This window comes from Eumetopias jubatus, unplaced genomic scaffold (genome assembly GCF_037043125.1).
Source record: "Eumetopias jubatus isolate StellerSeaLion01/CBP00866 unplaced genomic scaffold, mEumJub1_p1.0 scaffold_7, whole genome shotgun sequence".
In the NCBI taxonomy this organism is placed as follows: domain Eukaryota; kingdom Metazoa; phylum Chordata; class Mammalia; order Carnivora; family Otariidae; genus Eumetopias; species Eumetopias jubatus.
The window spans coordinates 12,705,259-12,732,417 of record NW_028274813.1 but is presented as its reverse complement, the minus strand read 5'-3'; the positions used below and the strand labels follow the sequence as shown (position 1 = coordinate 12,732,417).

At 45.5% G+C, this 27,159-nt stretch overlaps 1 protein-coding gene across 1 annotated transcript in view; it reads right to left on the bottom strand.

The window, feature by feature from the left end:
* CCDC88C (coiled-coil and HOOK domain protein 88C) overlaps positions 1 to 14,857 on the bottom strand; it is a 125,094-nt gene extending 110,237 nt beyond the window's left edge. The window contains exons 1-3 of the mRNA XM_028098298.2: positions 14,672 to 14,857; positions 13,825 to 13,925; positions 6,756 to 6,864 (exon numbers count right to left, since the gene is read on the bottom strand). Of these exons, the coding sequence (XP_027954099.1) occupies positions 6,756 to 6,864; positions 13,825 to 13,925; positions 14,672 to 14,731 (270 nt within the window). The 5' untranslated portion in view covers positions 14,732 to 14,857. The remainder of the gene's footprint in view (positions 1 to 6,755; positions 6,865 to 13,824; positions 13,926 to 14,671) is intronic.
* Positions 14,858 to 27,159: the final 12,302 nt, after the last annotated feature.

Genomic DNA, 27,159 nt, shown 5'->3' with positions numbered 1-27,159 from the left:
GAAGACCACCCAGCCTCACCACCGTGCCGCCACCGCGCACCACCATCGCCGGGTGTCCTGCTGGAGACGCCAAACCAGCCTCTGACAGTACTCCCAACGCAAGGAAACTCACCCAGGCATACAGTAAAAACCTCAGACCTTCATCCACATGGCAGAGACACCGAAATATTCATCATGCATTCAACAGCAATAAAGAACACGGCCTACCTTAACACGATGCACGAAGGGCAGGAACGGGCGAGTTGGCAAGAAAGGCCACCCTGGCAGTGAGGAACAGAAGTCCTCGGAGTATTCATGCCCTTTGACCCGGGAATTCTATACCAGGCGTTTATCCCAAGGAAATGAAAACATTTGGTGGAAGGGTGAAGTACCAAGTATGTTCACGGTGGCAGTGTTTATGATTCTGAGACACAAGTAACTCAGTATCAACCATAAGGGTAGAGCCACATGATGGGCCTGCCATGCAGACACTAAAATCCCTATTATGAAGGAACATTTAATGACATGGGACAATGCTCACCACACAGTAAATAAGAAAGCAGGTTACACATAATATAGACAAGGTGATCCACACTTTGAAACCCATGCACACACAGACACAAAGATGGAAGGCCTAAATACCAGAATGTTAACAATGGCATCTTTAAGTGGTGAGAAAATGGGTGAATTTAATTTTCCTTATTTCTCCCAATCTGCAATCAGAAAATATTTTTATAATAAGAGATACTACTTTTTACGTCCCTCAGACCACAAATATAAGCTACAAAATCAAGAATATCCATCTTCCTCCTGGGGAACCTCACAGCCCTCCTCTATAAAACCAAAAATGGAGGGTCACCTGGGGGGCTCAGTCAACTAAGTGTCCGACTCTTGATTTCAGCTCAGGTCGTGATCCCAGGGTCATGAGATCAACCACCGTGTCCAGAGTCCAGCATCCGGAATCCAGCTTCCGGCTCCGAGCTGAGTGGGGAGTCTGCTTCTCTCTCTCCTCCCCCTACCCCTCCTCCTCTGCTCGTGCTCTCGCTCTAAAATAAGCAAATCTTAAAAAACAAAACAAACAAAAAACACAGTGGCGAAAGCTCTCCCCTGCAAACGGGATACACTGTACTCGTCATAAAGCAAATTCCCCTGCTACTGTAGAAATGGCCCGTGTGGACTGTTGTAAGTTCCCCTGAACACCATTCCTATCCATGAAAGCAGGTCACATCCACCTACGGAGGCTTCACTTTAACTGAACCCTACTGACCACCATGAATGAGACAAAGCTATGCGAGTTTTCCATGTTCCTACCAACAATATCAAATGTACGTTTCCTTCTATTCTTACTTTAGAAGTCTTTCATTTCTCAAACTATGCGCACATATTTCTACAGCTAATTCTAATTTTAACTAGTCAGCCCATGCTTATCCAATACAACCACCACCAAAAATGGACAGATCTCAAAAACATGCTGAGTAGGGAAAAGGCATATATACATGGGGCAAGAGTATAAAAATGTGAACTGGATACCCACAAAATTAACAATGAGGATCATCTCCAGGGAAGAAAGGAAGGATAACTGGACACATTGGAGGCATCCTGGGGACTTTGATAAGAGAAATTTTATTTAAGGGGATAAAAAAGCCTCAAGCAGATATGAACTATATTCACGTGTTCATATTTATTTTTAAGATACACAACTGTTCATTAGAAACATCTGTACTACTTTAATTTTTCAAAGCAATAAAGAAAAAAAGACTACAGAAAATAAAGCAACCCCAGACTCTTCCTTCTGCTATTTCTTCTGAGGTAAAGAACAATATTCGGGGTGCCTCGGTGGCTCAGTTGGTTAAGCGTCTGCTTTGGGCTCAGGTCATGATCTCAGGGTCCTGAGATCGAGCCCCACGTTGGACTCCCTGCTCAGCAGGGAACCTGCTTCTCCTTCTCTCTCTACCCCTCCCCACTGTTCATGCTCTAATAAATAAAATCTTAAAAAAAAAAAGACATTCTGGGTTGGTCCTGACCTTCTGACCACGGTTAGAGACCAGAGCTCAGAAGAGCCAAGTTCAAGGAACAAAGCTTCCTGGAAGTGACCTGTAAATCTTGGTTGGTACTGGCCATCGTGTGACTGTGGAATCTGAGGCCCGTGAGGGCGCATCCTCTTCTAGACAGATGAGAACTCCAGCCCAGAGAAGGAAAACAGACTGTTCTGGCACATGATCCGGAAGGGAAGCAGCTCCGAGAAACTCCGCAAATTTCTCACTTCAGGGTAAGCTCTGCAGGTGGGTCCCCACATCCACCTGAGGGTCCCGATTTCAGGACAGAGATCTATGTATACCTGACAACAAAGATCAACACATGCCAAATTTATCCAGGTCGTTGTTTGAAGTGCTTCCCACCGGCATAAGGCCAAAGCAGCCTCAGTAACTTCAAGTGACAAGGTCTGAACCGCTGGGAGGAGGAACGGAACTGCAGGGGTCCAGGGCAGGGAACGGTAGTGGGGCACCGCGCACCACCCCCCGGGAATACACACACACCAGCCACCGCTGCACCAGGGATTTCTGCTTCTACGAGATCACTCTCCACTGGCTCCACCATCAAATCAACATACATTTAACACTCAAGAACCTGACTATAAAAAGAACCATTCTATAAATCTAAAATTTAACTTAAAAAAAAAAAAAGACTCAGGAAAAAGAGTTTGGCTGTTGAGCAAGTAAAACAAGCATCATGTGATGGCGGGGCTCAGAGCTGGCCCGCTATGTGGCTTGAGGCAGCATGCAGGTCTGGTCTAAGCTTGCCTTTCCTCCAGGCCTCCCAGCAGATGTGCCTCCATCTGCGGAGGCTCGTCCTGCAGCAGGTACCTCCATCTTGGGCTGTCAGCCTTTTCTTCCGTAAAAGACAGCAACTAAACCAAGCACTCTCTTCTCTGCTTCCCTGTCCCCGGACAGATGAGACGTTCATCCGCTGGACGTGATGAAGAGGAGTCACCTGGGGGGACCTGGCCGAAGATTCCTCTTCTGGAGGTCACTGGAAACAGTTTTAACCCTTGGTTCCCACAAGAGTGTACATCAGAATCACGTGGAGGGCTTGTGAAGACAGCCAGCCGGACCTCCACAGCTGGTCTGGGGAGGGGCCTGACGATCGGCATTTCTAACAAGTTCCCAGGTGATGCTGATGCTGCAGGTCTGGGGACCACACTTTGAGAAGTCCACTGATTCCCCAGCCTGCTGGGGGGATGGTAAGACCTAAAGCTGGGGAACTTCTGAAAATGCAGGTTCTAGGCCCCAGCCCCAGAGAAGTCCAAGCAGCAGGTCAGGAGGCAGCCTGAGACCCTGCTGACACACCAGTGGCCAGACTGAGTCCGGCCATGCTGGTTTTCACCCACTGTCTACTGCCTGCCCCAGAAGGTGGTCAAGAATCACCAACTCCACAGGTTTTCAGAGGCAAAATGTGAGCTTCCTTATGCGATAAACCCCGTGCTACTCCAGAGAGGTCCCCATCCTTTCTAACTGTCCCTGCCCCATGGTGCCTCAGAAAAGACGGGGACAGCCAATGGGCAGAACCGTTGCTTGGCAAACAAGACCCAAGGCTGGATTCTGTGACCTCTAGGAGTCCACCAAAATGCCACAGGCAAGCGGGAGTCCCACTTACTCGGGGGGCAAGCTCTCGCCCTTCCAGGCCACCCTGCAACAGTAAGGAGCAGCATTTGTCTTGCTTCATCCTGAGCCCTCCCAAGCTGAGGGACCATTTCCACAAGGGGACTCAGGCAGTACTCTTGGAAAACTTTCTTTCATGACCCCTTAAAATAATAACCAATTATGTTTACACTTTAATGTCAAGTGGCAGGGAAAAGGCAGGATATGCAATTGTATGTACGGCACGACCACAACGGTATAAAACAAAAACTATTCATGCAAAAACTGGAAGGAAACAGTAAAAATGTTAATAGGGATTGTCTTTAGGTGGTGGGATTGTGGATGGTTCTTTTCTTCTTGTTACTTATTTTCCAAGCTGTTCATAAAGAGCACCTATTACTTATAGGACCAGGACTTGACTTTATTTTATAATAAATCGGAAAGAAAAAAATACACAGAGCCGCCCACACACCTAACCTGTGCCAGCCCAGGGGGAAGCGGCCCACTAGCTTTCTCCCAGGGAGGACTGACCGAGGAGCAGGGACGGCTCTGCAGCCTTTAGCAAATAAATGCTCGCAGCAAACCCTTGCCCTGGGCTGGGGCTGCCAACGCACACCAACCCCAAAGAGTTAACAGCGCAGAAGCAGAACAAGGATGCAGGGTCCCCCTTTCTACCTGTGAGTCTTTCTGGGCCCTGAGAATGGACTAGACATCTTTTCCTCCCCCCGTGTCTCATCTTCTGAAACTCTACACAGACCAGCAATCTGCCTCCAAACTGACACGGTCTCAAGGGGGTGTCAAGCTCCCTCGGGCCAGCCCAGATCCGGACGGTCGGGAGCCACTGCCCACCACCAGTGCGGGACTCCCTGGGCCAGCAAGAGCAGAGGACAGCCCCTGCATGGCCAACAGCTTGCAGCAAGAGCCTGACTGCTGCATGCTGCTCACGGAGAGCTCACCCCCACCAAGAGCTTCATCGCTGCCACCAGGGAGAGGTTACCACCTCCCAGCCACACCTGCAGCCCGAGATACACCTGTCGAGCGATCGCCACTGGCTCTGGCCAGCCTTGCAAGCCTGTTCCGATTTTCTGTATCTCTCATGTTCACATCCTCCCAAGTTTGGAGTCGTCTGAAACTTGACAAAACAGACCTTTGTCTGAGCAACTGCACAAAACGTGGACCTTGACAGATCAAGGGCAGACCAGTCCCGGCTTCCATGGCTTCCTCTACTTCTACCCCCTTTCCTCTTCTCTTTTTCCCATGACCCTCCAAACATGGAAACTTAGTCACCTACCAGGATTCCACTCAGGTGGCCCCTCCTCCAAGAAGCCTTCCCCACCCCTCTGCAGCAGGGGTTAGGGGTCTCTTGAGCTACCTGCACCATCCACTTCCCCTTGCACTTAGCACACAGCATCAAAGCACGTGCTCACCATGAATGGTGCCTGCAGATAGGGATCAAGCCCTGAGAACACGCTGAACCACCGGCCCAGACACCAGACAGCCCCCGCCATGCTCAGACCCAAGTTCACTAATAGCCCCATTGCCTTTGCTCAGCTTCCCCTGCCCATGGCCATCCCCAGGGATACACTCGCTAAATACTTCCCACCTGTCTACGACATGCCCGGGCCCGAGTGTGGCGCCCCTCAGGCAGGAAAACCAACGCACTCAGCCCCACAGATCCGGCTCGCCCAGGCCCCCTCCTCAGCCCAGCTGGCATCTATGTGGGACTAAAGGGATGCGGGTGGATCTAAGCCTCACGGGGGCTGCTCAAGAAGTCCACCGTGCTGGGCCACCGACGGTCCATGCAACGAGTACAGGGGGTTTGCGGAACCGGCCACGCAGGGAAAGCATCCCAGCACAGTAACCCTCTCTCACACACCCCGACCTCGACGGGAGGAGGATGGAAACAACCATCTCGGAAAACTCAGGACACTGTCCACTCCCTTCCCCTCCCATCCGTCTTCAACTTCGTACTGCGTCAGAAGGAGGAGGGCTTGCTTCTGCAGCAACCACAGCCCTCGGCAGGAGCCGGCCCAGCATGCAGCATGAGGCCTCCGTGGACCTCAGAACCAGCAACAACTGCATCAGGACAGAGAGCGAAACACAGTGGCCCAGGGGCTCCCACATGTTGACAGGGACTGCACCACTCTGAAGGTGCCCCTAGACCTCAGCACCGAGATGAGTTACAGTCCAGGAAGCTGATGCTAGGAACAGGTCCCAGAGGGAGAGTCCGCCCAAGGAATCAGCGAAGCCCCAGCATGAATTCTGGAAAAGATTTGTTCTTGAGCAGTGGTTCTCAAACCATGTTCCCTGAAGGTCCTGGAAACCCACAGAGATGCCCCAGTGGGAGAGGAGGGTGTTGAGCAGAGAACACTAGACTCCCTAACTGCCAAGTCAATCAGAGTCACTAGGGCTTCACCTGGGGTTTCAAGAAAAATGCACCAGGGGTGGGCGTGGGGGTGGGGGGGAGAAAAGGTTCATGCTAGGAAGTTTAAAAACCAGGGCTCTAAGACACACAGTTTAAATCTATTTCCCATCAACGTCAACGATTCTCACCTGACCTTCCGAAGGCTGGGATGGATATTTAAACAGCCCTTCCCCCATCAGGCCCCCTTCCCCCATCAGGCCCCCTTGCCCAACCCATCACCTATCTGCTGCTGAGACACAGGGACCACCTGCCAAGTGGTCACTCCACACCGAGAACCCCAGTGCTCCTGTCCACAAGCTGGGGGCACGAACAGAACCCTTCTGTGGCCCCTTCTTTCCCTCTACCCTTTCAGTTGCTCCTGAACAAAGACTCACTCAGCTGTGGGCAACACCACGTCAGGGTCCGCATTCAAGAGCATGCTTGGGGCCATGGCTGTGAATCAAGGACCATCCCTGCGGCCCCCACCATACCAGGCACAATGCTTTGCACGAAGCTCAAAGGCCGTTCGCTGGACAAAGTGATCCAAGAGCTGACACCCTTCCCACAATGCCAAAAAAAAAAAAGGATGCAAGTGAAAACACACTAAGCGTGAGCAAGCAAATGCTTAACCATGAACACCATTTCCTCTCGGCTTCCTGTGGGGGAAACCGTTCAGTGACGATACCACCAGATGCACAGCAGAACCCCTGGGGAACAGAGTTCCCGGCCCTTACCTGATAGTAGGTCTTAATGTTTCTCACTAAGATGGTCAAGTTCTGAATGCGGAGGTTCACATCGTTGTTAACGTGCTTGTTGATGCGCTGATTTGTTGGCCTGGGGTCTCTGGAGAAGGAAGAGAATGGAAACTGCATATCCTGGCGTTTGCCACACACCCCCCGTTCCCAGCTGAGAGCCAGCTCAGTCCGCCTCCAGCCTCAGTAACTACGAGGCTATGACAATGTGGCTCGAGTCAAATCCTTATTCCGCTACTGCCAAGCCATGGACCTTAAGGGGGGCCCCCCATCACCTCCCTCCTTCCCCACCCCCCAGCACCAACCCATCATGGGCCCTGAGTCAACGCTATTTCCGTTCCAACTGCTAGCAGCACCCATAAACCCATCACCAAAGGTCAATGCAGACACCGAAAGTGATACTGTATGAAAAACTTGTAACCTCTCCCAAGATAGATTTCAAGATTAAAAAGATTAAAAGCTGAACTAAAATATAGGAAATACCAAGAAAGGGGGGAAAAAAGGTACATTTTTCTGAGTTAATAAATCAAAATCATTCATGTTCCATCTCACTGGGGTCCCCCACCTCTGCCACCAGATTGGTCAAGGGCTGGTGCTGCCTGTGATTTACATTTCGGGAACACAGTTCTACCTTGAAAAACTAACAGCAGGAGTCTGTGACGTGACATGGTGTCCTACGTACCCTACAAGAAATGCTAAGCACAGAGATATAAATAATTCATGTGGGAAACCCCCCCAGTGTCATTTATTTTCCAATCTCGGGCAAAAGTCAGGTCTGGTTGGGATGAAACTAGAAATCTGAATCAAGTGATTTGTATTTCCACTCATCCACGTCCAGGACATTTCTCAAAATATTTCTTACGTGAAGAGAACAGACGGGGCAGACTGGATTTAGCTTCTACCTGCCCATGTATCACACAATGCTTCTAATAACAAAGCCCTCCCTCCCATGTCACTAATTCAAATGAGGGCTGTTTTTAGAGTTTCATCAGTCATCCCCGGCCCTGTGAGACGGGGACCAGGGCAGGGCCAGCCTCTTCTTCAGTAATCGCCCTGCAATGGGACAGAAGCACAGACGGAGGTGGGCAGTTAAGGAGATCAACCTCGATGCCACACCGCTCATTCCAAAGCCAGTAATGAACACAAAATTGACAAACAGAAAAAAATCCACAAGTAGAAATCATTTCAGACGTCACTGGAAGTACAATCTTCTTTTTTCTTTAATAATATGAACTGTTTAGAATTTGACCATTAAATATTTGACATATACAACAGGAGTCCCTACCCTGCACTGTGTGTTCGCAAAGCCCTTTACCTGTAACAAGCAGTAATAGCTACGGATTTTATTCAACCAGCCTATATCCCCTAAAATAATCAGATGGGCACGTTGGGGCAACCAGGGAATCTCTTTTCAACCATCATGTGACGACATTTCTTATTGTCCCCACACAGTAATGGAGTCTGGCCAAGCCATTTGCACGTTACGTTTCTCTTGGAGCCATTCATTACTGAGAAAACAAAGGTTAACAGTTCAGTGAAAATTAATTTAGGAATAGAGGCAGCATTCAGAATTTAAACCACAAAGGCATTTTTAGCTAGAAAGTATACTTAACGTGGCAAACAATTTATCTTAAAGGCTCACTTCTCCTCTCTTTAGATGCCTCAAAAGAGGAAAAGCTGTTTTATTAAGTGACTAAAGTACTTCTTAAAACAGAACTTAGCAAGCAGAGCTTTTTGTTTTTTCTGCAGTCCCAGCTTTAAATCAGGGGGCCTCAGCACACGTGCTGGAATACACGGTGCACATTCACTGCGTGTGCAAAGGTACAGCACACACACGGAGTGGGGACCTGTGTGTCCCCCAGATAACAGAAAAGCCTCTGCCCAGCTCTGCTTTTGTTCTCCCAGTTCAGCCAACTGAAACAACACTCCAAAAGAACTTCGACATTCACCATAGGAGTAATATAGACTAATTATCACAATCGTTAGTACTCCATCCTTTAGCGAAGGCTCTCAGGGTAGAGAGGCTTTGAAGAAATAATTGGAAACAAAAGTCAACTACGGTTAAGGAAAGCTCATCCTCACTCTCCCAGCACCAAGGAACCCCCACTTTCTGTGCTGCAGGAAAATGGGGTAGGAGACACAGATGTCAGTCTGGGGCACAAGACTGGCCAAGGTTCTCTGGGTGCTCATCTGCAAAATGACAGGTTCCTTCCAGCCTTAGGCTGTCATTCTAGAAGGCCAGGTCTGCACCGGCAAACTTGGACCCGTACTTGGTCCTATATCCCAGGATAGAGGACATCCTATAACCATTGCACGACTGCAGGTCCCCAAAAGCCATCATTACTAACAAAGGTCTTTTTTTCATGATAGCCCTAGAATGCAAAAGGCCAAGAGCCCCATATGGAGAGGTCAGAGGACAGGAAAGAGGCACTGGGTGCAAGCATCTGGTAGCTTGTCCAAACTCAGGAACAGTTTGGAGACCAAAGTGTGGGGCCCTCAGCACTTCCTTATAAAAACTTCTAACTAGAGGGGCGCCTGGGTGGCTCAGTCAGTTGAGCGTCTGACTCCTGATCTCAGCTCAGGTCATGATCTTGGGGTCATGGTGTTGGGTTCCTCATTCAGCAGGGAGTCTGCTTGAGATTCTCTCTCCCCTTCTGCCCCCCACCCCCATGCATACATAGGCTCTCTCTCAAATAAATCTCTTTTTTTTTTTTTTAAAGATTTGCAGAGAGAGCACAAGTAGGCAGAGCAGCAGGCAGAGGGAAAGGGAGAAACAAACTCCCTCCTGAGCAGGGAGCCTGATATGGAGCTCGATCCCAGGACCCTGAGATCATGATCTGAGCTGAAGGCAGATGCTTAACTGACTGAGCCACCCAAGCATCCCTCAAATAAATCTTTAAAAAAACAAACAAAAACTTCTAACTAGAAAAAAGCAAATCGACTTGCCCTAGAATTTTTAAGAGTTATGATTTACATTTATAGCAACCTTGCCCCCCTCCCTTGGGAAAGCCAGCCCGCAACTTTTAGTTATATTCCAAAGACTTCCAAAATTTAAAAACGAATCAAGAAATGATCTAGTGACAGAGATGTCCATGTCCACAATGTATCACTGGTTGAAAAACAGAGATGCTAAAAGACAACAGCATGAGCCCATGTCTGCATAAAAATACCTTAAGGAGCATATATCTACATACTATAGACATCAGAAGACACCAGAACAATAGCATTGCTAACTCTACATGGTAAAATCGTGGGCAATTTTATTTGGCTCATCTGTCTCTTCCTACACTCTTACAACCAATGTAAATTTTTGGTGTAATTTTTTTAAGGACTCAAAGCCCCCATGAAGAGTGTCATACTCTGTAGCCAAAAAAGGAAATCATGTAAGTTCACAAAAATTTTTTTTGTTCCAACACTTTTCCACCAACACAAACTCATTCAACTAACAAGTACTTGCCCTCAGCTTTTATATAGGCAGAATGGGACTAGAACTCCTCTTCCACCACGCTAGGGGAAAAATTACCCTTTTTAGAAACATAGGAAACTCGAGGAGGCTGGCCAGCTTGGCTGGTGGAGTGCACGACTCTTGATCTTGGGGTTGTGAGTTCAAGTCCCACATTGGGTATAGAGATCAAAAAAAAAAATTTAGGAAGCTTTCCCATTTGACCTGAGGATGTTTCCAACCCCTGAATAATATATCATCCTCAATTTTGCAGTGAGCACCAGGGGTAAAGTCTGAACAAAGCAAATAATGCTGGACTTACCACAGGCCTTGCAAAGGCACAGGCTCTCAAGCCCAAGTCCAAATTCCCAACTGCACTCAACAGCCACTGCCTCAAATCAGAAGGTGTCCATTCTCAAAAGTACAGATGCACACAGGCTCAGGCACCTGGGAGCGCGCAAACACACACACACACACACTGGGCCCCGGGCCTCGCTCCCAACAATGATGGGTGTTTGTTGGGCATTTTCTAGATGCATAATCTTATTTAATCCTCCCAAGTGTATAAAATACCATCCCCTTATTACGGATCAGGAAGTTGAGGCTTAAAGAGTTTAAGTAATTTGCCCAAGGGGGCAGAACTAAGAAGTGGCAGAGAGGGGAATGTGAACTTCTCCGCCCGGTGCTTTCAGAGTCCAAGTGCTTAAATATCTTTCCTACGAGACAGTGAGAAATGTGCCCAAAGTGAACGAGAAATCTTGTTTTCCCTTGGGTACCAGATCACCCAGAAAGACTGCATTTATAGAGGAACGATTCAACAGATTGCCCTGTGCATCTTGGTCCATGCCATTCAATGCCTTTCACTGGGAATTCTCCTACACCTGGGCCTCCCCTGAAAGCTGAGCCCATAGGGCTTTCCTGTTTCCAGGCACTGATATCACCGGGAGGCGAGGGCCAAGAGAGTATGACCGCAGCCTTCTTCAGTTGCCAGAGACAATGCCCAGGTGCAGCCACGTGACCCCTGCCGGCCTCCATATGGCTCTGAAGTGTTAGGTAACACGCCTCTTATCTGAGCTCCATACCTACTTAGCATACTGCTCTCCACAATTTTCCTAGGTCCTACCAACTTGGGGAGAATTTATTGAAATAATAGCACACAGTTGGAGCTACTAGCAGAGAAGATAAGGAAGAATAGAGCCTTATCACTGACCTGCTAGTTAGCCTGACATTTCTCCATTTGGCGGAAGTGAACACAGAGGCTTATGTACAGTGTTGGATGCGGGTCCTAGAGTCCAGTTTTGCTCTAGTTCTCCTTGAGAGAGGGCCAAGGCTAAGAATTATGCAGTAATCTAGGAGACTAAAAATGTGGGAAAGAGGAAGACTGGAAAAATTCTTATGGGGTGCCTCAAATCCTTTCTGGATTAAGACGGCGTGTTTATAATTGACACTAGTACCTATTAAGTGATAAGCACTATGCTAATTGCTAACACATCATCCCATTGAATCCCCACAACCATCTCTTAAGGGAGGCACTTTACTTCCCATTGTACAGGTGAGGAAACTAAATTGTTGAGTGGTGTGCCCAGCATCACTTGACCAGAAGACAGACCTAGAGTTCGTATCCAGGATGGCTACCTAAGCTGTCAATACTAAGGCTGAAATACACTTTTTTTGGCATACTGTTTTTCAATTGAGATAATCTTTACGTAGACTGAAATGCAGAGATCTTAAATTATAGCTTGATAAGCTCTGAAAAATAAGATGTACTCCAGTGAATACACAGAACATTATCACCACCCCTCCCCCCAGAAGTTCACCTGTGTCTCCTTTCCAGACAATCCCCACCCACCTCCAGGAGCAACCAATGTTCTGATTTCTATCCTATCACCTGGAACAGGGTTATTCTGATCATCCGATCAGTAAACTGTGTGCTGCTGGTGCCCCTCACTCCTCGATGTCCTCAGCTGGGAAGTCATCCACACGGCTTCCTACTGTCCCTTCATCCGCTCCTGACCCTGGCCAGAAGGCACCAGAAGCACGGTTTGAGGCCGTAAGAGCTGCAGACTTCTCAGTTCCCACCCCTAGGACGATTGTCTTGGCCTATCACAGAGGAGAGAACATGTAAAAACTGTCAAGTGGAGACGCCCTTCAAACTGAATCTAGCCATGGGCCAAGTGTGAACCAGTGATGAGTGGGCATTTCTCAAAGGAATGGTCCAACAGGCTTTCCTGATTTACAAGCGAGTGGTAAATGCTTTAGGAATTCCAAAGGTCAGGGAAGAGAGGGAAACAGTCCCAGGGCTTTTGTACTCCCCTGTGCCTGGGTGTAAAAACTGAATGAAAAGGCTGGGGATACTGCTGTTTTTAATTAAACAGGCTTGGGTAAGGACCCAGCGGTCACTGCACCAATGGAATCTAGTGATTTTCGGGGCCCACCAAAACGGGGGGAAGAGTTGCCAGGACTTAAATATGCCACTAGGCAACCCCAGGAAACTCCTTTTCATCAATGTTCTCAGACAAGTGCTGCCAAACCTGGCAACACGTTTGTCTTGTTAGGATCTAATCAAACACAAGACTTAGGTAAGATTAGTTGTGCCTTAAAAAAAAAACTAATGACATCAAATACTTATTAAAAGCAGTGTTCCCAGTTAATTTTCAAAACAGACCTTTTTTAGGTAGACCTATTTAAACCACTTTCTGAATATGCCAAAGCTAATTGCTCCTCCTGTGTGGGCCACAAAGCTGATTCTCATTAGCTAATGGGTTCCTCTCAAGTAGGACAACTTGCTTAGTTGCAGGTGAGTAGGTGAGCATAAGCAGCTGATCCAGAGAATATGACATTTTATTTTGCTTCCAGTGCCTGTGAATCATACTGACAGTTCCAATATGTTCCCTGCACTGAGTTAAAAACAGAATATAGGCGTAGGAGCCAACACCTACATGTGGCAGGCTGTCAATCAGACAGGCTCTAGAGAATTCAGCTGCAGCAAAGGATGTGGTCAAACACACATGCTAGAAAGTTTAACTTCCACCAACACCCAGTTTAAGCTCAGGGCTTCAAGACAAACTACCACAGCATTCTGACCCCTAGGGCTCTCTTAACACAGTAACTTTAAATCCATGTCATGAGAAGGGCCTTAACCAATTGCACTTGCTACGGGGCAACTGAAAACTCACGGTGAAGTGAAAAGGAGCTCAGAAACACAGGCATCCCAACCTACAGTGAAACTTTAGAGTCACATGGATGCTCTGGGTCCACCCTAGACACTTCCTGTAACCAGACTTACAGTTCCTTGCCCCCAAAAAGGGTGGTTTTATTTTTTAACTTCGTTGCTCTAAACCTCACTCAAGTATCTGAATTCGAAGTCAGTTGTGTCATCTACACCATATGCATGACAGTCATTCAATTCCAAATTGCCTTTACCAAACAAGCTGCCAACCCCTTTGTCCTGGAATTCATATCCAACGAATGGAAAGAAGTCACCTTAATACGGAGACACCAGGGGCCCCCCTGGCAAAGAAGCCTCCCGTTTGAACTCCATGCTCCATTTTCTACAGCCTTAAACTTTCTGAAGCATCGTTCTTTCCTTCTTCCCTGTAGATAACTTACATTTGCAACATAATTTGGTTCAAAAAGATGCCGTCCGCTAAATCCATGTACATTGTCAGGTTGTCTTGGTTGCCTCTGCCGAATGAGCCAAAAGTTTTCACCTGCCAGGAAGAGGCATGGAGAGAAAGACAGGAAAGTCACCCCAAGCGCACTGTCTAAAGCTCTCCAGGGCAAATACAGGCAGGGCCCGCGTGGAAAAAGGGGGTCACCTACGCCCGCCCATCCACTTTTCTGCAGGCGCCAAGCCCACCCTGCCTCTACCCCCACCCCGCGCCGGGCAACAGACGCAAGACAGCAAGAGGAAAACTTCCTCCCCACACTACTCTCCAGTGTCCCAGAGCGGAAAAAAAACAAAAACAAAAACAAAAGGGACTTTTTAATAAATTTCTCACGTCTTAAATCTACTGAAAATGACTGCGCCGACCCCAGCCTGTACACATGCTCACTCGGAGCCCCCCAATCCCCACCGCCACCCACCTGCTGGTCTCAGAGCTTCAGAAACTACACGAGGATATTTTTGGGGAGTAAGTCCTTTTCTCGAGTGGTCAGGCCATGGGGTGCCCAGGTGATTACTCGGACTCTGTCCGCTCCGGGGACGTAGCCCAGCGCCCGGTCGGAACAGGTGTCCCCGCTAAGCCCTTGGCCGGGCCGGGAGCGCGGGCTCCCGAGTTAGAAATGCCTCCGGACCCCAGGGCTCAGACCTCGACCTCCGCCAGGAGCACTTGCTGAATCCCCCGCGTCCCGGAGGCTACCCGGGACCCCGGGAAGGGAGCTTGTACGGCTACCGCAGGCAGCGGGGAAAGGAGCGGGTGCACCAACAATGGGGCAGAGAGCTGGGCGCACTCACCCAGGTCACCAGCGGGCTCTGCAGGAAGAGCTCCATGAGCTCCGAGACGGTCACGTCCATGCTGAGGCTGCGCCCGCCGGCTTCACGGCCGGGTCCCCAGCGCCGCGGCACAAAGCGGCTCTGGCAGCGAACAGCGGGCGCGGGGCTACGGCGGCTCGCACCCGGGAGACAAAGGCGGGGCGCGAGCCCACGTTCCGCGGCTACGGCGGCCCCTGCGCCCCGCCCGGGGCTGGGGGAAGGGGAGGGCCCGCCACTCGGGGAGGAACAATGCGGGCGTCAGCCCCGCCCCTCAGCGGCCCGAGGCAGCCGGGGCGCCGCCTTGCGGTGCCGGGGCCAAGAGCCCGGGCGCGGGCGCGGTTGCGCGGGGCTCCAGGAGGGGGCGGCGACCCGCACGTGTGCGGGGGTAGAGGCGTCTCCGCGCGGCGTCCCGGCAACCCGCACGTGGGGCCGCCGCCACGCGCCCGCGCTGAGCGCAGCCTCCGCGCTCTGGGCCCCCGCACGTGGCGCCTCCGTGCGCGCGTGCGCCTCCGGCGGCCCCGGACGCCAAGTGCGGGCGGAGCGCGCGGGCGCTGGCGCCCTTCTGCCTCCCCCGGGGGGCGCGCTGGAGGCTGGGGCGCAGCTGCCAGCCGGAGTCGTCCGCGGCCCACCGCACGCTAGGGCACGGCGGAGCCGGATCCCAAGACGGCCGGCCCAGGGCAGGTGTAGCCCATCCGCCGCGCGGAGCTCCAGCCCCCCCCACTCCCCCAGGTGCCTCCTGGGTCCGAGGCGGAAGAGCGTGAGCCCGCGTGCTTCACGTGGGGGAGGGGGTCGGTCTCGCGGGCAGGTGGGGCGCGAGCCCGGGGGTCAAAGTAGGAAACTTAGTGTTGAGTTTAGATCGTAAGAGCGCGACCTCTTGCGTCCCACCGCGCCACCTGCCTTCTAGAAGTTCCCGCAGGAGGCTGGTGATGTGGCCAAACCGCCCTGGGCCCTCCCAACCTGGGACCCGACCCTCTAAACTACCGTCATTTTGCAGTAGAAGAGCCAATTCCCGGATTCCAAGTTGGAGGACATAGCAGCAGCTTAGTGGAGGGCCACAGGAGAAAGGACAGTGGTCCCAACTGGATGGAAAGCAAGCCCTGGGCCCAGACCGACCTGTTGAGACAGCTGCGGTGGACCCGAGTTCCCGTCCGTCCCTGCCACCTCACCTTGGGCTGGTAATAATTTCACACTACAGGTCAGTTCATTGTTCAAAGCACTTAATGCGATTTAGTCCTCACGAGTTGTCCGGATGAGCCAACCGGTGCGGGGTTGACCTGAAGAACCTAATGTATTGCTCTTCAAGTATACAGTAGGCAAGGCTCCTGGGTGACTCAGTCGGTTAGGCAGCTGACTCGGCCTCTCCTCAGGTCTTGATGTCAAGGTAATGAGTTCGAGCCCCCGGTTGAAATCCATACTAGACGCGAGCCTACTTAAAAAAAAAAAAAAAGTATACAGTAGGCACTAAATGGCTGCTGGTTGTGGTGTTAGTAATTTGAAAGTTGGCCGTCAAGTGTTGAGGCTGCGGCATCTGCCGGTGAAGTGTGGTATTGCAGCCGAATTCTGCTGCATCTGGGGCTCGTGAGGAGGTGACATTGTGGCCCCAGGAGCCGAGGGGGGCAGATCAGGAGTCCCTAAAGAGATATGTGGAAGTCAAGGTAACTGGGGGAGGAAAGGGGGACAATGCGGAGGAACTAAAATTTCTATCATAGTGGTTTTCTTATGCACCAGAAATGCATTAATTCCCTAATTGCACTTACTATAAAATCGTTTGGAAAACAGGTGTGATGGGTATCCACATCCATGTTTGTTTAGAAGGTGCTTGTTCTGTAAAATATGGAATGCCTGTGAAACCAGAGTGTTTTTCACATTTGACCCCAGCTCTTTTGGAGAGACTAAAGTTATTTGATAAGCATACTATTTCACACTCTGAAGCACATTGGACGAATGAATGCTTTCTGACCGTTGTGAGGCATTTCTCCTTGTGGTGAGAGAATTTGTCCCTGGGGATATTGGCAGTCCGTGGGCCACAGCCAAGTCAGGAATTTCTGATTTGAGGTCAGTTAGCTGCTGTGTTGGTTCATGATCATTGATGTATCCATCATGCATTGCCTCAACCCTGCCTCACCAGAGATAACTAGTTCAGCATCCTTGTTCCATGGGAGGCAGGGGATCCGGTAAACTAGATGGTGGCCGGGTTACAGGGTTGAAAAGCTTTGAAGGGCTGGACGACCTGGACAGGGTACTTCGTAGTAGCCTCTTAATCCCTAAAATTGGAATAAGAACATTTTACCCCATAGGACTTTATAATTTTGGGGGGTCAAGGTGGTGCATGTAAAACAGTTTATAAAGATCTTAATGACTATCTTCCTGATATTCTGCTGGGTTCTATCACTACTTTGATAAGAATTGTTTCCTCTAAGTCTCCGTTGGGGTGGGGCATAAGCTTCAGGGAGCGTACACACAGACCACCTACTAACCACGAAGCAGAGTCCCTCCATCCCTGCCTGAATGCCCCTTGGCTTTCATTCTGTCTGAGACTTAACTCTTTCTTTTAAATTTTTTTTCTTGCTCCTTTCTGCATAAAAAGTAATTCCTCTGCTTTATACATTGCTTCCTGGACAGAACTATTTTAATTATGTTCTTCATTCTGAAAAGGAATTTACCTTCCCTTCCCGGAAAATGCTGGCTCAGCACTGTAAGTTAATGGCATGTCTAGGTTACCTGATAGGAGCTGAAATTATTTGTACAACTTGGGGGTTGAAGGAGGAATGGCTATTTGTTAACGTGTCTCCATATTTGATTTTTTTGTTATAACAAGTATGTATTACTTTCATGATTTAAAAACAATTCCATTTTATCAAAATAGATATAACATAAAAGCATCTTAACGATTGAGTGTACAGCTTTAGTAGAATTAAATACATTCTCATTGTTGTGCAGCCAGCACCACCATTTATCCCCATCACTCTTTTCCTTTTGTACATCTGAAACTCCATACCTATTAAACCATCACTCTCTCTTCTCCCTCCCCACCCCCCCATCCCTGGCAACCCCCATTCCACTTTCTGTCTTTAGTATTTTGACTATTCAGAGTACCTCCTATAAGTGGAATCAGACAGTATTTGCCTTTTTGTGACTGTTATTTACCTTCACATAATGTCTTCAAGGTTCATCCATGTTATACCATATTGCAGAATTTCCTTCCTTTTTAAAGCTGAATATTCCATTGTATCTATCACATTTTGTGTATCCATTTACTGATCAATAGATACCTGTATTGCTTCTATGCTTTAGCTATTGTGAATAATGCTGCTATAAACACAAGTGTGCAACTACCCCTTTGAGACCTTGCTTTCAGTTCTTTTGAGTTTATACCCAGAAGTGGGATTGCTGGATCCTGTGGTGATGCTATTTTTAGTTTTGGGGGGGCCTCCGTTCTATTTTCCACAGTGGCAGTACCATCTGTACCCCACCGGCAGAGCACAAGGGTTCTGATTTCTTCACACCCTCCACAACACTTGTTTTCTGGTGTGGTAGCCATCCCAATGGGTGTGATGGTATTTCATGGTTTTGATTTGCATTTCCGTGATGATTTGTGATGTTGAGCATCTTTTCGTGTACTTACTGGCCATTCGTATCTCCCGTTTGGAGCAATGTCTATTTTTGAATGTCTTTGGTGGTTGTTACATTTAAGGAGTCCCCTATATATTCTGAACATGAATCCATTATCAGATAAGTGATTTGCAAGTATCTTCTCTCATTCCATGGGTTGCCTTTTTACTCTCTAGTGTCCCTTGACATACAAATTTTTAAAATTCGCAAAGTCCAACTTCTCTGTTTTTCTTTTGTTGCCTGTGGCATCATATCCAAGAGCTCTTTGCCAAATCCAACATCATGAAGCTTTTGTCTTACGGTTTCTTCTAAGTTTTATTGTTGTAGGTATTTGATTCATTTTGAGTTCGTGTTTGTATGTGGTCTTAGTTAAGGGTTCAGTTTCATTCTTCTGCATGTGGGTCATCCAGTTTTCCCTGCATCGTTTGTTGAAAAGACTGCCTGTTCCCCATGAATGGTCTTGGCACCATTTTGTCATTCTGTCAAAAATCATTTGACCTTCTGTGCAAAGATTTATCTCTGGACTCTTAATTCCATTGGTCTAGACGTCTGTCTTTATGCTAATACCACAGTGTTTTGATTACAGTAGCTTTATAGTAGGCTTTTAAAATTTTCTTTTTACAGTTTGAGGTAAAATTGAACTACGGCAGTGTTAAAGGGTGTAACGATTTAACTTACATGTTGTGAAATGACCACAAGTAGTTAACACCTATCATTTCATACACAGTGTAAACTAGAATCACCATGTTGTACATTACATTTCCTAGTACTAATTTATCTTGTAACTGGAAGTTTGTACCTTTTGACCATCTTCATCCAATTTTCCCCTTTAGACCACCTTCATCCAATTTCCTCTCCCCCTCAGCCCCTGCTTCTGGGAACCACATTTTCTATAAGTTTGCGTGGGGCTTTTTGGTTTGTGTTTCGTTTTTAGATTCCATGTAAAAGTGAAATCATGTGGTATTGGTCTTTCTCTGACTTAGTTCACTTAGCATGATGCCCTCAGGGTCCATCCATGTTGTTGCAAATGACAACATTTCAGTCTTTTTTGTGGCTGAATAGTATTCCACTGTATATGTGTACCACAAATTATCCATTCATCAATCAATGGACGGACACATAGGTTGTTTCCGTGTGTAGGCTATTGTAAATAATGCTGCTGTGAACATGGGGATGCAGATACCTTTTTGAGTTAGTTTTCGGGTTTTTTGGTTAAATACCCAGAACTGGATTTGCTGGATCATAGGTAGTTCTATTTTTAATTTCTTGAGGAACCTCCACACTGTTTTCTGCAGTGACTGCACCAGTTTACATCCCCACCAACCGTGCACCAGGGTTCCCTTTTCTCCACATCCGTGCCAACACTTGTTATCTCTTGTCTGTTTGGTCATTCTGACAGGTGTGAGATAACATGTCGTCGTGGTTTTGATTTGCAATTCCCTAATGATTAGTGATACTGAGTATCTGTTCATATACCTATTGGCCATTCTTATGTCTTTTTTTTTTTTTTTTAGATTTTATTTCTTTGGGAGAGAAAGTGCATGCAGGAGTGGGAGGGAGGGGGGTGGGAGGGGCAGACCCCCCACTGAGCAGGGAGCCTGAGGCAGGGCTCAATCCCAGGATCCTGAGATCATGACCTGACCCTAAGGCAGACGCTTAAAGGACTGAGCCACCCAGGCACCCCCATTCTTATATCTTCTTTGGAAAAATATCTGTTCAGGTCCTTTTGCCCACTTTTTAATTGGATTATTTGTTCTTTTGCTATTGAGTTGTATGAGTTCATTATGTATTTTGAATATGAATCCCTTAGCAGACACATGGTTTACAAATATATTTTCCCATTCTGTAGGTTGTCTTTTCATTTTGTTGATCATTTCTTTTGCTGTGCAGAAACTTTTTAGTTTGATGTAGTCCCTCTTGTTTATCTCTGATTTTGTCACTTGTGCTTTAGGTGTCCTATCTAAAAAAAAAGACCCATGTCAAGAATCTTTTTTTCCTATATTTACTTCTAGGATTTTCATGGTTTCCAGTCTTATATTTAAATGTAAATCCATTTGGAGTTAAATTTTGTGAGTGGTGTAAGATAGGGGTCTAGTTTCATTCGTTTACCTACAAATATCCTTTTTCATGGCACCATTTATTGAAGAGACTGTCTTTTCTCCATTGAGTATTCTTAGCTCCCTTGTCAAATATTAGTTGATCATATATGCAAGGGTTTATTTCTGGGGTCTTAGTTCTGTTCCTTTGGTCTATATGATGTTTTTTATGCCAATATAGTATTTTGATTACTATAGCTTTATAATATAGGTTAAAATCAGGAAGTGATTATGATACCTCCTGCTTTGTTCTTTCTCATAATTGCTTTAGCTATTCAGGGTCTTTTGTGGTTCCATATAAATTTTATGATTTTTTTTTTACTTGTTAAAAAATGCTGTTGGAACTTAATAGGGATTGCATTAAATCTATTGATGGCTTTGGGTACTATGGACACTTTAACAATATTCTTCCAATCTATGAACACAGGATACCTTTACATTTATTTGTATCTTCTGTTTTTTTCATCATGTGTTATAGTTTTCGGTATAGAGATCTTTCACCGTCTTGGCTAAATTGTTCCTATTTTATTTTTGATGCTATTATAAATAGGATTTTTTTTCTTTTTCAAATAGTTCATTATTACTGTATACAAATGCTACGAATTTTTGTATGTTAAATCTGTATCCTGCAACTTTACTGAATTTGTTGATTAGATCTAAGTTAGGATTTTTTATATATAAAATGATGTCATCTGCAAATAGAGAAAATTTCACTTCTTCCTTTCCATTTCTGATCCCTTATATTTATTTTTCTTGCCCAATTATTCTGGCTAGGACTTCCAGTACTAGGTTGAATAGGAGTAGTGAGAGTGGGCACCCTTGTCTTGTTTCTGATCTTAGAGCAAAGGCTTTCAACCTTTCACCATTGAGTAGGATGTTGGCTGTGGGCTAGTCCTATGTGGCCTTTGTTATGTTGAGATGTGTTCCTTCTACGCCTAATATGTGAAGAGGTTTTATCATGAATGGATGTAGAATTTTGTCAAATGCTTTTTCTGTGTCTATTGAAATGATAGATGATTTTTTTCCTTTCATTCTATAAGATGTATCACATTGATTTGTGCATATTGAATCATCCTGGCATCCCAGGGATAAATTCCATTTGATCATGGTGAATGATCTTTTTAATGTGCTGCTGAATTCAGTTTGCGAGTATTTTACTAAGAATTTTTTGGCTTTGATATCAAGGTAATGCTAACCTCGTAAAATGAGTTCAGGAATGTTTCCTCCTCTTCTATGTTTTTTTATTTTGGGGTTTTTTTTGAGACAATAACATGTTAGTTTCAGGTATAGTTCATAATTATTCAGTATTTGTGTTGTAAAGTGATGACCGCAGTAAGTCTAGTTAACATGTCACGGTACCTGGTTATAAATTTCTTTTCTTGTCTTAAGAACTTTTAAGATTTACTCTGTTAGCAACTTTCAAATAGGCAATACAGTATTATCTATATCACCAAGCTGTACATTATATACCCTTGACTTATTTTACAACTGGGAGTTTGTACCTTTTGACACCTATTTCCCTACCCCCCCACAACCCCCTCCCCAGTGCTAACCTCCAAACTGTTCTCTGTGAGTTTGTTTTAAGATTCCACATATAAACTGTATCAAACAATATTTGTTTTTCTTTGACTTCACTTAGCACAGTGTTCTCCAGGTCCATCCATGTTGTCGCAAATGGCAACATTTCATTATTTTTTATGGCTGAATAATGCCATTGTACATATGTACCACATTTTCTTTCTCCATTCATTGGTTGATGGACACTTAGGTTGTTTCCATATCTTGGCTCTTGTAAATAACGCCATGAACATGGTATGGGGGTGCATATATCTTTTTGAGTTAATGTTTTTGTTTTCAGATACGTATCCAGAAGTGGAGTTGCTGGGTCATAATGTTAATTATATTTTTAATTTTTTGAGGAAGAGCCATACTGTTTTCCATAGGGGCTGCATTAATTTACATTTCCACCAACAGTACACAAAGTTTCCCTTTTCTCCACATTCTCACCAACACTTATTATTTGTCTTTTTGATAATAACCATTCTAACAGGTGTGAGGTGATGTCTCATGGTTTTGATTTGTTTACCCTAGTGGTTTGTGAGCATCTTTTCATGTATCGGCCATATGTAAGTCTCTTTGGAAAAATGTCTTTTTTTTTAAGATTTTATTTATTTGACAGAAAGCGAGCACAAGCAGGGGGAGTGGCAGGGAGAGAGGGTAAAGCAGACTCCCTGCTGAGCAGGGAGCCAGACACAACTCAATCCCAGGACCCCAGGATCATGACCTGAGCAGAAGGCAGATGCTTAACCGACTGAGCCATCCAGGCGCCCCTCTTTGGAAAAATGTCTATTCAGACATTCTTCCCATTTCCAAATCAGATTGTTTGGGGGGCTTTTTTTCCCCCTTGTTTGGTATCATTGTATGAGTTCTTTTTATATTGGGGCTATGAACCTTTTGTCAGATACATAATTTGCAAATATTTTCTCCCAATTATTAGGCTGCCTTTTCCATTTTGCTGATGGTTTCTTTTAGTATATGTGCTGCCGAAGCGAGCACACTGATGGTTTCTTTTAGTATGCAGAGGCATCTTAGTTTGATGTGGTTCCATTTCTTTATTTTTGCTTTTGTTGCCTTTGCTTTTGGTGTCAGATTTAAAAAGTAGCACCAAGACCAATGTCATGGAGCTTACAGCCTGTATTTTCTTTCAGGAGCTTTATGGTTTCAGGTGTTATGTTCAAGTCTTTAATTCCTTTTGAGCTAATTTTTATGTATGGCGTGAGATACTCATCCAGGTTTGTATTTCTACATGTGGCTGTTCAGTTTTCACAGTACCATTTACTGGGAAGGCTGTCCTTTCCCCAGTGTGTATCATTGGCTCCTTTGTTGTAAATTGACCATTTACGCATGGGTTTATTTCTGGGCTCTCTCTTCTGTCCCCTTGGTCTGTGTGTCTGCTGTTATACTGCTACCATACTGTTTGGATTACTGTAGCTTTGTCATGTAGTTCGAAATCAGAGCATGATGCTTCCCACTTTGTTGTTGTTTTTCAGGATTGGTTTGGCTCTTCATAGTCTTTGGTGGTTCTATACAAATTTTAGAATTGTTCTTTTTTTCAAGATTTTATTTGATGGAGAGAGAAAGAGAGGGAGAGAGAGAGAAAGCACGAGCAGGGGGAGGGGCAGAGGGAGAGGGAGAAGCAGACTCCCCTGCTGAGCAGGGAGCCCGATGCGGGGCTCCATCCTGGGACCCCAAGATCATGACCTGAGCCAAAGGCAGATACTTAGCTGACTGAAGCACCCACGCACCCCTAGATTTGATATTTTTTTGGCAAGTATATTTCATGGGAGTTGGTCTGTACTTCCACCAGGAGGCACATAACATCTGTGATATTAGCATCATTTGGGGATCCATTAATTTATTAGTAGTTGTCAATGATTTTTTTAAAGAATTTATTTGAGAGCGAGCACGCACACACAAGTGAGGTGAGGGGCAGAGGGAGAAGCAGACTCACCTCTGAGCGGGGAGCCTGATCCGAGGCTTGATCCTGGGACTCCAGGATCATGACCCGAGCTGAAGGCAGACGCTTAATCCACTGAGCCACGCAGGCGCCCCTAGGATTGTTCTATTTCTGTGAAAAATGCTATTACAATTTGATAGGAATGGCATTGAATCTGTAGTTTGTGGGGATCGTAGGGACATTTTAACAATATTCGCCCAGTTCCTCTGCCTGAATATCTTCCATTTGTTTGTATTTTGTAGTTCTTCTATTTCTTTTCCTCTTGCTCTCTGTTGTGGTTTGATGAACTTTGTAAGTGGTGTGCTTAGATTCCTTTCTCATTATCTTTTGCTTATCTGCTATAGGTTTTGCTTGTGCTTACCATGAGGATTACTTAAAACAATTTCTATTTATAATAGTCTATTTTAAATTGATAACAACTCAAGTTTGAAGGCATTCTGAAGCTCTGCATTTCTACCCCCCCATGTTTTATGTTTTTGATGTCACATCTCACATCTTTTAATGTTGTGTATCCCTTTACTAATTATCGTATAGTTATTTTTGCTACTTTTGGCTTTTAACCTTCATACTAGCTTTATGTGATTCATCTACTGTCTTTACTATATATTTACCTTTGCCAGTGAGGTTTCTTCTGTCATGTTTTCTCATTACTAGTCAGCCTAAAGAAGTCCCTTTGACGTGTCTTCTAGGGCTGGTTTAGTGATGATGAAATCCTTTAGCTTCTGCGTGTCTGGAAAACTCTCTCTCTCCCTCAATCCTGAGTGATAATTTTCCAGGTGGATTGTTTTTGGTTGGAAGTTGTGTCTTTTAGCACTTTTTTTAAATTAAGTTTTTTATTTTAATCCAGGATAGTTGATATATAGTGTTACATTAGTTTCAGGAGTACAATATAGTGATTCAACAGTTTTGTACATTACTCAGTGCTCGTCACAGTAAGTGTGTTCTTCATCCCCATCATCTGTTTCACTCACCCTCCCACCCCGCTCCCCACTGGTAACCAGCAGCTTGTTCTCTGTAGGTAAGAATCGTTTCTTCGTTTGTCTCTCTTTTTTTTCCCCTTTGTTCATTTGTTTTGTTTCTTAAATTCCACATATGGGTGAAATCATATAATTGTTTTTCTCTGACTTACTTTGCTTAGCATTTATACTCTCTAGCTCCATCTGCACTGTTGCAAATGGCAAGATCGCATTCTTTTTTATGACTGAATAATATTCCATCATACATATACACACCACATCTTCTTCCTCCATCAGTCGATGGACATGACCTATTTCCGTAATTTGGCTATTGTAAATAATGCTGCAATAAACATAGGGGTGCATATATCCCTTTGATGTAGTGTTTTTGTACTTTTTGGGTAAATACCCAGTAGTGTGATTGCTGGATCTCAGGGTCGTTTTATTTCTAACTTTTTGAGGAACCTTCATACTGTCTTCAGGCTGCATCAGTTTGCATTTCCACCCACCATGCACAAGGGTTCGTTTTTCTCCACATCCTTGCCAGTACTTGTTTTTTCTTGTGGTTTTTATTTTAGCTATTCTGACAGGTGTGAGGTGATATCTCATTGTAGTTTTGAGTTGCATTTCCCGGATGATGAGTGATGTTGAGCATCTTTTTATGCGTCTGTTGACGATCTGTATGTCTTCTTCGGAGAAATGTGTGTTCACGTCTTCTGCCCATTTTTAAATTGGATTATTTGGTTTTGGGGGGTGTTGAGTTGTATAAATTCTTTATATTTTTAGATACTAGCCCTTTATCAGATATGTTATTTGCAAATATCTTCTCCCATTCTGTAGGTTGCCTTTTAGCTTTCTTGATTATTTCCTCCACTTTGCAGAAGCTTTTTATTTTGACGTAGTCCTAATAGTTTATTTTTGCTTCCATTTCCCTTGCTTCAAGAGTCGTATCTAGAGGGGCGCCTGGTTGGTTCAGTCGTTGAGCGCCTGCCTTCATCTCAGGTCATGATCTCAGGATCCTGGGATCAAGCCCCGCGTTGGGCTCCCTGCTCGGCGGGAAGCCTGCTTCTCCCTCTGCCACTCCCCCTGCCTGTGTTCCCTCTCTCACTGTGTCTCTCTCTGTCAAATAAATAAATAAAATCTTAAAGTAGGAAAATGTTGTTATGGCCTATGTCAGAGAGATTACTGCCTTTGCTGTCTTCTAGGATTCTTATGGTTTAAGGCCTCGCGTTTAGATTTTAAATTCACTTTGAGTTTATATTTGTGTATGGTGTAAGAAAGTGGTCCAATTTCATTATTTTGCATGTAGCTGTCTGGCTTTCCCAACATCATTTGTTGAAGAGACTGTCTTTTTCCCATTCTATGTTCCTTCTTCCTTTGTCGGAGATTAATTGACCATGTAATTGTGGGTTTATTTCTGGATTTTCTATTCTGTTCCATTGATCTATGTGTCTATTTCTGTGCCAGTACCATAGTATTTTGACTACTCCAGCTTTAAATATAACTTGAAGCCTGGAATTGTAATACCTCTAGTTTTGTTTTTGTTTTTGTTTTCAAGATTGCTTTGGCTATTGGGGGTCTTGGTTCCATACAAATTTTAGGATTGTTCTCATTCTGCAAAAAATGCTGTTGGTACTTTGATAGGAATTGCATTAAATCTGTAGGTTTCTTTGGGTAGTATAGACATTTCAACAGTATTTGTTTTTCCCAATCTGTGAGCATCTTCCCTCTATTTTGTGTTGTCTTCAATTTCTTTCATCAGTGTTTTATAGTTTTCAGAGTACAGGTCTTAAACTCTTTGGTTAAGTTTTTTCCTAGATATTTTTTTGTTTTTGCTGCAGCTGTAAATGGGATTGTTTTCTTAATTTCACTTTCTGCTGCTTCATTATTAGGATATAGGAATGCAACACATTTCTGTATGTTAATTTTGTATCCTGCAACTGTACTGAATTCATTTATCAATTCTAGTAGGTTTTTGGTGGAGTTTTTAGGCTTTTCTGTATATAATATCATCTGCAAGTAGTGAAAATTTACTTCTTCCTTACTACTTTTGGATGACTTTTACCTCTTTTTTCTTGTTTAATTCCAGTACTATGTTGAATAAAGGTGGTGAGAATGGACACCCTTTTCTTATTCCTGAATTTAGGGGAAAAGCTTTCAGTTTTTTCCCTATTGAGTATGGTAGACACTGTGGGTTTTTCATATAAGGGCTTTATTCTGTTGAGGTATGTTCCCTCTAGACCTACTTTGTTGAGAATTTTTATCACAAAGGGATGTTGTACTTTGTCA